The 13,900-nt window shown below is 34.4% G+C and overlaps 1 protein-coding gene across 1 annotated transcript; it reads right to left on the minus strand.

Moving 5' to 3' along the window:
• Nucleotides 1-463: 463 nt before the first annotated feature.
• On the minus strand, nucleotides 464-13,674 carry LOC110831847 (calmodulin). Its single transcript, XM_022068280.2, has 4 exons — nucleotides 13,386-13,674; nucleotides 12,342-12,516; nucleotides 11,851-12,093; nucleotides 464-1,368 (listed from the first exon to the last, which is right to left on the minus strand). Exons 1-4 carry the CDS (start codon nucleotides 13,386-13,388, stop codon nucleotides 1,340-1,342), a joined length of 450 nt encoding a protein of 149 aa, XP_021923972.1. The 5' UTR covers nucleotides 13,389-13,674; the 3' UTR covers nucleotides 464-1,339.
• Nucleotides 13,675-13,900: the final 226 nt, after the last annotated feature.

Here is a 13,900-nt window from a genome sequence, read left to right on the forward strand (position 1 = left end):
TTTCCATAACTGAATTTTCAAACATACAACAATCGCATTTCATAATCAACTTCACAAATACACAATTTGGGATAACTTATACTGTTGCATAATGAAATATTTTTGAGGTACTCACTTGGACAAATACATGTGGATTTCATGTGTTCAGCCACTAGAAAGCAGCAGCATAAAATTAACAAATTAAATGGTTTGGACAAACATTCTAGTTCTTGACAAACATGCTTTACCATGTGAAGTGCACATAACATGTTTAAAAATGAGGAACACCCCATGATGAAGAGTGATATGCAAGACATAAATGGGACAACTTGGAAGAAGGTATTCCGAACATACGAAGAGGAAAAGGAGCACATGGAATACATCAAACACCTAAACAAAGGATCAACAAACCTTTAGGTTAACATGAAAGAACTCAATGTGTTACACAATCAGGATACAAAAATGGTGGAAATAAAGATCCATAAATGAAGAAACACATTTATTTGTCTTTTATATTCAATGCAATCTAAGTCACCAAATACAGTAAACAAGGTTGTGGAGGAAGTCCCATCTGTGGGATGCACAATATGGAGAAGGGGTCATTGCCCTTGCTGTCCCATACAGTTCTTTACTCACAGTTCACTTCCCTTCACATAAGTTTCATACCAATCCATTCACTGTTCATTCAGTCTGCCTGGCTGGCAACACTGCTCTCAATGACATCACCAAGAACACTCCATAAGATGTGTTTCTCCAAGGACGTGGCACCAGATGTAAATACCATCTACCTCCTTTTGAAAATTTCCTAACTTCTTTTGTACAGGTTGTTGAAGGAATGTTACAGGTTGGTTGCCCATCCTGTTCACCACAAAGCTATCTGATTTTGACAGCAAATTAATGCTGCATGAAACTGCAAATAATTCTACTTTCAATAAACAAGAAATAAAATGTTGCCTCAATTTGGCATCACTGGAAAAGGCCTCCCGTGACATCAACACAGCTCGACAGGAAAGAATAAAGAGCAGAAAAATAATGGGAGCACATTGTTTTTTAAACAGTTGAACGGCACAAAATCCACTCCTAAATTTACGGACACAATTTCACAATTAAAGATGATCAATAAAACCACATCAAACTGCATGACTGGAAATATGTTACAAAAATTTACACAAAAAACTTGCATCCCTTGAATTCACTTATCATACAACCACTTAAATACATCAAACTGAATCAAGCTTCTCTCCAATTTAGCTACTTTCATCTCCAATTCAAGTAGTGTCAGAATGGGAAGCAGAAATGCAGGTTCATTTTTGGTTGGTATTAACATTTTCTTCGCGCCAGATATAAGACATCATACGCTTCACTTTGATGTCATCATGGTAACAAATTCTGGAAAAATGAAAAAGAAAAGCATATGGTCAGCCACAGTACACACTACACAATCACAAATACTGCCCTGTTAAGCAATACTACTGAGCTAGATTTATGCATTTGTAACAAAAGAACCACAAAACACTACAATGGAATATAACATTGCATTCTAACATGTAGTATACTTCAGGTTCTATTGTTACCAATACAAACACGCCTACATATAATTTTTTTAAGAAAAAAAAAGCTTATGAGATCAGACATATGCAGCACTGCTCTGATGGTAGTCATCACCGCACACTTGTTCTAGCTAACACTGAAACAGACATCCCTAGCACATCTCATACATGGCATAAAACCACTTCATTTCCAACAGCAATATTCCCATTCCACTAAGTTTGGAAGCAACAATTTATGACTATGCCAATTTACATTTTAAAGACATTTTGACAAATGATAAATGCATGCCATCTCTCCCAGCAGCTACAATAAATTTACAGACTAGAAAATAAATGCCAGCACTTAAAACTAGAGCTTCATTGCAAAACCCACTCCTTCCTTTCACCACTATAACTCTCTGGTACAGCAGCACAATTACAAAATGATTCCAGCCAGATACAATTATCAAGATGCACCGAACACATGCTTTTTATTTGTATACCTATACGACAAAACTCGGAAAATATGCATACAAGTATTACAATGCAGTAGGTGCTCATTAGTTTGTTTTTAAAAATATGGACAAGGAAAGTGGAATTCGTATTACCTCCCTGGGCCTGCAATACATAAAACCAAATCAATACTGACTTCACCATCTTCTGCGAAACACTTTCTGATTCTCAAATATTTAACTGTTTCTGACACTCCTAACTTTTAAACATTTTTATATTTGTGTTCATTAGTTACAACTTCTCTAAATGCTATAGCAGGTATTCTGTGTTCATATCAGATACTAACTGCTTGTTTGACACATTAAAAATCAGCAATATATTCAATGGCCTCTGAGCTACACTTCAACTTCCCAGACACGGGAACAGAGTTTTCTTTACAAATATAAAGCAAATACAAGAAAACACAGAACTGGCAGATCTGGTGAGACACATCACTAGGAGTGCTTCTGGTAGACAGATGCTACTGAAAGTAACACACATGACACATTAGACACGTGGCAACATGACATATAAAATAGTGTGAAACTGTTGAAGACACATACAAATAACAGACTTGAAAGTCCATAGATATTAAGAGCCCACTGTATAAATTAAGCAGACCACTAACAGAAACTCTTTCCAGTTACCTTATTCTTTAACCATAGAAACTTTAATAAAACTGCAAAGCCAGTTTAATCCAGTTTGCATCTCATAACCCACATCTCAAATACATTTTTCCAACACAGACCTGCTTTTACAGACAAACGCAAATAGTTACTTGTCATACATCAAAAATTAAAATACACATGCTTAAGCAATGAAGATGCCAACATGAACTAGAGCACTTCTCCCCAACTCTTTAATACGCACATTGCACTCTCTTGCACTAGGTTCTTTCTCAGCCTCACTCTTACAGTCATACTGCTATCCACTGGCATCCAAATGTCATCATCATCAAAACAGCCACCTTCAATTCAGCATTCATAATAAGATAACTTAATATGTTCAAACATACTTGTGTACCTCCTACTTTGTATATGGAGAGGGGTTTCTGGTTCAGACCAACTGTATGTCTTCCTCAATTCTGGCACGCAATTGATGATCGAGCCACAACCATTTCCACTTCAACACAAACTCCCTAGCATCATTCCATTACTTTTCAGTGCTATATAAATCTTTGCAGTTGACACAATCATAAATAAACCAACAAAGCAATATAACCACTTCTTCACCCTAATAATTTCACAAAATAGCCAACAATTCCACGATTGCTGCCTCCAAGTTAGATGGAATAAGAAAACATGCATGCAACAGCAAAAACTCCACACTCCTAAGTGCCTCCAGCAGATGCATGCTCCATTAAGAAAATTAGCTGCTTGGTGATCAAGTATTTTCACTCACACACATTAAATTGCCAATCAATATCTGCAAAGCAAAGAAATCCAAAAGGACATCTGCTAAATATACATCTAACAAAATACAACCTTGCCACACAGAATATCAGCTTATTAATCTGTGCAAATAAATTTTACATGTCTTCTGCTACAAAATATTCAACCACTTTCAAAATACAGCTCATGTACAAGCAATATTTAACCTCCAAACCAACAAGGAATTTCACCAACAGTATAAAACGCACAATACAAAATTGAAACCACCTAATCAATTCAATGAATCTTCACTTCCAAGATTTGTATCAGAATATGCAACAATCAGGTTAATATACAGTCACAACATTTAACTTGCAGGCAGATAAGTAATTTACTTAAAATAATTAAGAAATCTAATACAAATTTATAATTAGCAGTTCAATAATTCCAAGAACACACTGCAATTGCTCTGTATATGCAGCTTCTATGCATATATAAAAAAAATCAAATAATTGGGGGGGTTGGGGAGAATAAAAACTATGCCAATGGCAAAGACAACAATGAATGTTAGAAACATATACAAACAAAACTTCCATGTCCTAAAGACTTGCTAGTAATAAGGAGGTCAAAATAATCAATTACAAAGCAAAAACAAAAGATAAAAAAGTTCCAGGTTGCACGAAGGCCTAAAAATAAACTTATTTACAGCACACTATTGTATTTCTAACATAACTAGGCAAGAGCCAAAGCAAATTAGAACCTTGAATAGATAACTATATTTTTCTGCTGCAGTTGTTGATACCAGAAATGTTTACTACAGAAAACAGAAGTGTGCTGAGGATAATCTATCACTTTATCAAACATTACTCTATCCAGTCTCTGTAACTACCCTTCCCAAAGTGTTACTGTCTACGCCAAGTCACATCTCAATATACTGTATAAAGAAATTGTTAAACATATGACAAGTACAATTTTGTAAACTGAAAACTGCTTGTAATTTGTCATTGATTTTTTAAATTATATCTCCTAACTCTAAAATGAAAAAAATAATTACATCACCTGGGGAATGATGAAGGAGTTACAACTGACTTAAACACAGAAACTGAAGCACAATAAACAGAAAGAACACAGCGAAAGCTCTTCTACAACAAGCTAAAATATATATTTTATGGGATAGAGAGATAATGAATTGAGGCCAAATGAATTTATTTCCCACTTTGGGCCTGGAACAATTATAAAATGAATCCTCTCACTCATGGAAACACTGCCTGCTGCTGCCCTCTTAATTTTGGACTTGTAGAATTAATTTGGTTCTAGAAAGTAATGCAGGAAAGTTGTGGACAATACTATGTAGGACAAATTCTTCAGTGCAAATTTAATGTGTGTACACATGTATTCACTATAAAGTGACATACATATCATTTTCTTTCAGCCTTTAAATAGTGGGTTTTCAGCTTAAACACAAGCACTCCCTTTATACCAAACCACTACTTTCAAAATTACCAAATAACCTGAAAACAACAGCTTCATATAATAAAATAAATAAAACAAAAAACAAGTATATTCATTAACCAAGACAGTGTCTGAAGCTATCTTTCCCTAGAAAAGAATGACATTTTATATGCAGCAAATGTAGAGAGTTACAGTTACATATTCCACTTAACTCAGAACTAAATTAATTACTACTATGGAAAGAAACTACATGTAAACTCATTCGCCTCCCCTTGAGTAAATTCCATCTGATGGGGCTGAAATGAGAAACATGCCTTCCATTCCTTAAACAGAACATATTTATGGACTACTGTTCTGTATTACAACACCATGCAGTCTTATAGGTGATCAGTCTTCAGAAACTGGCATTTACTCAAATTCTAATGTGAAAACTGCGAGACTTATTGGACTCTATCCTAAGCCATTTCAACCCAGCTCACACCTTCATTCATCTCCGCAAAACCACATCTCAAAGAACCTTTTCCAAAGTACCCACCCACTACATTGTGAATTCTATTCCAACATTAACATTAAATCGCAAACATGTTTCCAGTACCTCAGCTGCCAGAATCACAAAAGATCTTGGCAGAATAACTTCCTTCTTTTATAATCAGGCCACAGTAACTGCATAAACTGAGTGTCCATATTGTTCTCTAGTGCTGAATTGTGATTATTGTATTTATATTATATCAATGGCTGCATCCAATAGCATAGATTAATTTAGGGTACAGTTGGCAAGCAGCATAATTTTTAAACAAACAGGAATTTTCTATGACACTTCTCTCATTTTGTGTCTAAACATGTCACTTGAAGGGTTGAAGACATTTATGATGATGAATTCAAGATTCAAATCAAGAACATCAGTTAAAACGCATTTTAAGATCCACACCTAAAATATACAAGGCATTACGAAGTTTAAACATTTTGCAAAGCCCTCAACTATACAAAATAATTTTAAGATGGTCTTGCTGTATTATGTAATGGAAACTAGGCAAGAATACTGCACACGAACAATCATGTAAATATGAAATGGTTTCCAAAAATAATTTGTAATAAAAAGTTAATTTAAAATCCCAACTGGACAAAACAAACTCAAAATTTGAAACTATAATACTCAGCCACGCAGCTGCACAAAGTAATAAGATAATATCAACATATACATAATAAAAAAACATAATTTACAGAAAAGTATTTTTTGTAACATGAATTGCCGCACAAAACTGTGAGCAACATAGACAGGCTTTGATCTCAATGTTACACTTCCACACTCAACACCAATAAAAAACTTAAAACCAAGCCAAACTGAACTCCAACAAAAATACACCGACTTGATTCATAAACAAGTCCAAAAAACTGAGATGTGACACTCTTTTCAGTGGTCACAATATCTCTATCATCAAATACTTAATATTATCATGTATTATTGACAAAATATTATCAGGTTACTTTAGTATTGTCACACACTTGTGTAGAATAAAATTTTGAAATATGATAACTATTTGCCATGGTGTTTGGAAGATACTGCTACTACTGATATAAAATTGTTCACCCTGAGTAACTGAAAAGGAAGTCACCAACAAACCAGCAAGGACAATTTATACTTTGAAGCAGCAAATGGGAAGTCAAGAGACTTCAAATTGCCCCCCCTCAATGTCATATGATAAAAACATATATCAATAGGTAATCCATGCAAATCCCACACTACTGGTAATTTTAACCGAATAAGTAAATATGTTACAGCAAAAACAGAATATCTAACAGAAACATCAAATGCCATAATTGCAATAAACCATTTTAAGCAACTGCAATTAAATATTACAAAATATGTTAAAGTTACAATCTGAATTTAAAATGTTACATGCATTAAATTCAATTCACCTATTCTAAGCAGTATCTCAAAGCACGTTCTCAGGAAAATCAATTTTGTCATAACAGGCGAAAAATATCACACAATTTCAGAAAAGTAATTGAATTATGGTTCAAGAAAAAAATCAAAACACTTGCTTGTGGATTACTGCTAGTAGTGAAATTTTGTTTGCTCCTGCTAAAATTATCAATGTCAATAACCTCAAACTGTTTACTTCCCAAATTACTACCTATAAGCACCAATGTTAGAATCTAATTTTCGCAACACATTTCCAAATAAAACTCATTTCAAAAGTACTTTAATATCTTACTGAATAGTATGACAATTCACAAATTAAGATTGGGGGATCACATTTTTAATTATGTAAATCACATAATTTCCTTTAGTACAATTCAACAAAATGCTGATAAAAACCAATATAACACTTGTATAAATATACTGTGTGCTTTGGGTGTCAATTTTTATTTTTAAGGTAAAGTGACGTTTTGTTGGAACACTGTACTTTGAAATGTTTTTTAATGAAACAATGCAGCATATGTGCAACAAACATTCAATGACCTTGCAGGTATTTGAGAACCACTGCCATGTTCAAACAATTTTAAACACTACATTTTTCAACTTAAGTATATATGTATCAATCTAAATCGAGAAACAACTTTATGAAATAAACCAACAAGGACATTTGAGATTGCTGCACAAATTGGTCCTTATATGCCAGAGAATTTAGAAGCAATGACATGTACAATTCAATACAATGTCTAGAAATAACAAGCCATTGCTTGTAATGTGTTATGAGTGAGAGGGTAGCCAAGACTAGCATTGAACTGTCTGCTGTCAACAGGGTTTTGGTTCACAGTAATGCTTGGTCTGGTTGCAGGATAAATGGGTTAAATATGAAAGGTTAAAAAAAATACATAAGAACATTATACCAGGGTGCTTTAAAACAAAGAACATTCCATAAAGCAATTTAAAGCACTGACCACCAGCATAAGACAGCTTTGGCCTGACCATTGGTTAACGGCTACAGCGAGAGAAAACTATTTGAGCAAGAGCATGGAAATCTGGAAGAGGAGAAATCTGCAATCAAGTGACCAATTTTAACAATGTACCACTATGCCAGCAAATTCATGTACGATGTGCATACTCACTGTTAAGGTTAGTCTATTAGACAATGTTGTTCTGTTAACTTTTTACTTGTCTCTGGCAAGATGCAATTGTTGCATTAACATTCAAGAGCAAAATGCAAGACAATATAAAAAATTAGTGCAAAAACAGTCTTACTATGTATGCTCTTAGCGGCTGCACAACCAGCCAGTACATTAGCAATTGCTACAATTGAAAAAGTCAAAAAACAAAATCAGGTGTATATAAATGCAGTTACTACTTGTGCCTGCTGAACAAAAAAAATGCATGGATCCTCCTATGTTTTATATGTTTATAAAAACTGACATCGCAAAACTACATTTTATAAGTTTAAAGAAATTAGTAAGATAATAAACTACTAATAATTACTACTATGCACATGATACATAATTTCATATTAGAAGATTAATGTTTCAAATTGGTACAACTTGGGTTTACACAACAATCTGCTACGAAAAGAAATACACAATAACTTTATCACTTCAATTTATGACATTTCAGAGATGGATTCCACTTTATATCCAGGTTTTAAATGTTTAGCACGAATACGTAGTTATGTCATTGGTCCAAAACATACAGCTACACAGTATAAAAGTCACAGACACAAAGAATTATTACCAAACATGCCAACTAACCAAAGTCATAAATCAGACCAGTATAAAAATCCCATACCACAATCAAAATTCCTTCTAGCTCATAATTAAAACCCTACAAAAATTATAAATATTATCAATTTTTTGTAACAAAATAACTGCAAGCATGTGCAACTTAAAAATGTATCTCTGCATGACACACTTCACAGGAAGACTTTTCTAAGACTATAATATACGAGTTCACTAGCTGTCATTACAGTTTAAGGCACATACAAACAACAGGTTGAAGAGAGAACCCACTGAAGGTAACAATCAGCACTCAGACCTAAAATAGAAGCACAAGGAACACATTCCCTATATAGGAATGTAGGACACTGCACAAACAGTAAACAGCAGTGATGCCATGTGCAGTATCACATCACTGTAAATACTCATGGATTATAATTACAAATACCAGGCACAAATTCAGATTCCACCTCATTTAAAAAGGTGTATGAAGTTATGGCATGACTCACTTTCTTCCCATGAAAATTTGATTGTTACATAAACACAAAGAAAACAAAATACTGTACACGTTCACATAGCATCACCAGATTACCAGACAAAATCATATTATAATGGCAGATAACTAACTGCCGTGAAAACCTCAAATCCTACAACACAATTTAGTGCATGTAGCAGCATGCTGAGTTTGTGCAACAAAAAATTGAATCTTGAAAGGTTCATAATTTTTGTACTGTTTGCAATTTACAGTGCCACGTTAAAGAATTTATCAAGAGATTTATAGAAACATTATACAATTTACATAGTAAGTGATAGTTGGTGCACTCAAAGCATCTACAAAGACAGTAACAGAGGAAGGTCCAAGATCTGAATCTGGCAGACAAAATATATGTATGTCACGTGAAGTGGTGCATAGCGGGGTATGTAATTAAAAAAATAACATTTTATAATCTGTATAATTTTGTGCTACTGAACCATACAGAAATGTGTTACAATAGCAATAAAATAACCGCCATCATTACCCCACATTTACACACACAAAAACAGTCACTCAATTTTGGAAATTAAAATACAGCCCAGTTTCTTCCAAACTATGATCCTGAAGATTATTCTTATATATCCCAATTGCTTACACAACTTCCAAATTGTAAGAATGATTGTATTGTAACAAAAATGAGTGAAGTGTACAGTCAGGGTTTCATAATGAAGAAAATAAAGCAAAAATTTTTTCTTCTAAGAACAAAATTATAAGACTCTCAGCCTTTACATTCCACAGAAATTAATGGGAAACAGTAGCAAAGTATTTCATTAATGATTGGTAACGAGAAGATATTTACATTAGCCATGAAAGAATAATTTCCCTTTAAAATTCTATACTGCATAAAAAATATTAATAATGATAGCAACACCATTTGCGGAGGCTGACGAAAGAGAGTTCTAGCCAGTTCTCACGCATTACACAACTGCACGCCATTCTTGGAAAAGTGTCGGTCAATTCTAATACAATATTTTTCTTACAATAGTTTCCTGAGCAATTAGCAGGTGAATTATACATACGTATGTACTAATGACTTTCTTCTAGAATGTGGTAAATTTATTCAACGCTAATTTACACTGAGCCAAAAAGCTAAAGCTGAAGGCCTCACATTCCGACAAGCTTCAAGAACTATATTAAATGCATTTTAATTTCACATTACTTTAAAGCCATTAAATTCTCTTGAGCCATGTTGGTTGTTAAGACTAAAAATGTACTACTGTTAGTTACTGTTCCATCATTAGTCTTCCTGTTGCAACTTCATTAGGAAACACATGCAAGTTTAAAACTAAAATACTTCTATTTGCATTGTCCCTAATATTAAGTAACAGCAGCAATATTAACAACAATGACAATAATACTATTAACAGTTGTCATCAACAGACAAACAAATAAGTCCAAAGGCTTCTGACAGTGGTATATCATGTGTAAAACTGGTTTCTAGGACTTTGTCCATCATCTAAATTAAATAAAAAATAAAATCACAACACTTCGGAAGCTGGAGTATTCTGTCTTCAGGTAACAAAAGAAAACAGACAAAGTTTACCATGGCTATAATCAACTTCAGAAGCATTAGAATTTTAGAGCAATACTCCCTTTCCACATAGTACAACAGAATTACCTAGAACATTTAACAGAATGCGAAGCAGTACTATGAAATTGAGGTCAGCAAGAACTTTTACTTCTATCTTCAAGTCAGTATGATCTCATTCTTAATAAAAAAAAATGTGCTATAAAAATAGAGACTTGCAAACTAAATACAGTGCTACTTTGTATATACTTTCAGAAGAATCCACCTCCCAATACTTTCAATTCTTTTGCTAGCAAACAAAGCTGTCAACATTGGTGACATCTGCACAGTACAGGGCCAAAGATGCTTTGAAATTAAAATAAAAAACTGCTGTGAATGTCCTGGTCAAACAACAGTGAAAAAGCATACTACTACTACTATGATGGCATAGTTAAAAATTGTCTGTAAGCAACCACCTACACTGACAGTGGCCACATTTAATAGATAAAAAGTATCCACACAAAATTGCTGTCATGATAAACAGCATTTGCTACATACCTCTCTATTCATATTAAACACAGAATGCAGTACAATAATGCAGTGGCCAAAAGAAATAACCACAGCATACAGTAACAATCCCACAAACTAGTGAAGAACTGTTAATGTAATATCTCAGATGATTAAGTTGCAATTTTATGCTAATTTATTATATACAGATATCAATACATATCAGACGCTAAAAATTTTTATATCTGGGTTGAGGATAAAGTGACAGCCTCGTCAGTACATAAGATGTGACGAAGAACCCCCCCCCAAAAAAAAGAACTTGTACAAACAGAGGTATACTAAAGGAAAGATTGTAAAAGTAAGATTATCGTCTAGTAAGAATAACATATTTATTTCAAATATCATTATAATACTACCTAATAAGCAGAGTTCAACAGTAAGATTATGAAATGTATGCCCATTTAAATGTCACTTGTAACTAACTACTTACAAACAACAACATAAGAAACAAATGAGTAACTAAACAAAATTTGCAGCTGCTTTAAAACTGCTTAAGCAAACAACTTAGCTCGATGTGCTTAGCTTTGGAGTTCAAGCACTGGCATTCAAGATTCACAGATACAAACAAGAACTACAAAGTCTGTTTTTATACATGGATGCATGATGATAAACTGTTTTCCTTCTATCTATAGTTAAAATTTGGAAATTTAACAAACAAGTAATGCAGCTTCCAAAATACTGCATTTTCTTCCTTTCTCTTTCCCAGGCCCAAATCAGTTTGCTGTAAATGTGAATTGGTGGGACATGCCTGTGGCTGCCACATTGCCCTACCTTCATAATTCACTTGACCATCTCCATCAATGTCGGCTTCCCGAATCATCTCATCAACCTCCTCATCAGTCAGCTTTTCTCCCAGGTTAGTCATGACATGCCTCAGCTCTGCCGCACTGATAAAACCATTACCATCCTTATCAAAAACTCGGAAGGCCTCTCTGATCTCTTCCTCACTATCTGTGTCTTTCATTTTTCTCGCCATCATCGTGAGGAATTCAGGGAAGTCGATTGTCCCGTTACCTTAAAAAATTGTCAACATTAAATATGAAAAACTGACCAATAATCCAACAAGAAATGGCAAATGACAACTATGCACCACTGTCCATTCAACATCAACTTGTAGGATAAAGATATTTACTGAAACTTTTCCGTAAGAGAAATTTGCCATTTGAAAAAGCTCTAAAAAATTGTGGTTAAACCTAGTGCCATCACACAAGATATCATTACCATAAACATGTATCTTATCAAAACTTATGCTTGGGGCATACCATCAGCATCTACTTCATTGATCATATCTTGAAGTTCTGCTTCTGTTGGATTCTGGCCTAATGACCTCATAACAGTTCCCAACTCCTTAGTTGTGATTGTACCATCACCATCTTTATCAAACAAGGAGAATGCCTCCTTGAATTCAGCAATCTGCTCTTCAGTCAGCTGGTCAGCCTATCACAAAAGAATAAAACAAACCGTCCAGAAATTTGACTAATTTAGTCTATCATTAATACATGACTGTCACAAGCAAATACCATGATCAGATAAACTTATTTCACAGAAATTACAAAATAGCACACACGGTAGAACGTATTTTAAAACCTGACTACAATATTAGATTTACTATCTAAGCATAAAAATAAAATCAGCTATCCAAGTAGAATGACCATGTGTTCAACAACTGTTTAACCGAAAACACTATTCAAGATAGTAACACGCACTCTAAGGCTATTTCTTGACAGTTCATTTCGTGCCTATCCCAAGAGATTGAAATTAATTTCAACTCAGTACATACTGCCTGCCACAAATATGTTGATAATGTGTTTGGGCACATGCATCTATAACTGACGATGTTTTATTTAATGTTCACCTTTTAAGGTTAGAATTTTGGAGCATCACAATATCATGAACCCTTGTATGGAGTGAAGATACGACAACGCATTTCACAGAACCCTCAAATGGTAACCGTTCCATACAACCCAAAACGGAGTCGATCGATGTCTCTCCAAAATAAATAACGTTCATTTGGCCTACACTTGCTTACCGGTGTTTCCACCGCTAAACTTATGATACGGATACTTAGGATATCACAGAATTATTACAACTTGTTTTGAATAATAGTCGCATTTTATTCCTCTTGATTCCATACTTTTATCAGAATGACCTCTAAATGCTTCTCAATAAAGCCAGATGCATATGAATACATTGGGGCACCACAACAATTCAAATATTCCCTAAAATCAAAAAATAATAACGGAAACTGAAACTACAATTTATAAACAACATTATTATTATCAGGATGGTTATTTTCACAGACTTACCATTGTTGATACGTCCCGAATCACACTACCTTCTAAAAATTCCCGGCACCACTATCACCGCCACAACGAACTCGGCGAGCGCTGACACGAAATACTACGAATAATGGAAGGTCCTTCAGCAACACCAATAGTATAACTCCGCGAGTACAATTATTTACACATTAAAAAAATCACACGCTAACTAAAATATGTCCAATTGAAAACAGAATTTATAATAAAGTAAAATATGTTCATATGTTTCACCTATGCAACCTATCTCCTATCGAATTCGAACTCAGATCGCGGATTAAGTTTACGTGCGCAAGTGTATGGGCTTTATAGGTGCAGGGTGCGGTCTTGTTTACAAGACTTCCTTGTCGACTCGTCTATCGTTGTAACTAAGCCCTTCTCTGATTGGCTGGTACACACCTGCAATGCGTCAAGCACTGGTGTGTACAGTTGGTGAACTGTAGAGTCAGACCGGCGCTTTGCGCCGGCAAGACAAGATAGGAAGAAGAATTGGGGCGGAGTCTTTT

This window comes from Zootermopsis nevadensis, unplaced genomic scaffold (genome assembly GCF_977971745.1).
Source record: "Zootermopsis nevadensis isolate Lab colony 2312 unplaced genomic scaffold, Znev_1.0 Znev_ptg000002l, whole genome shotgun sequence".
Taxonomy (NCBI): Eukaryota; Metazoa; Arthropoda; class Insecta; order Blattodea; family Termopsidae; genus Zootermopsis; species Zootermopsis nevadensis.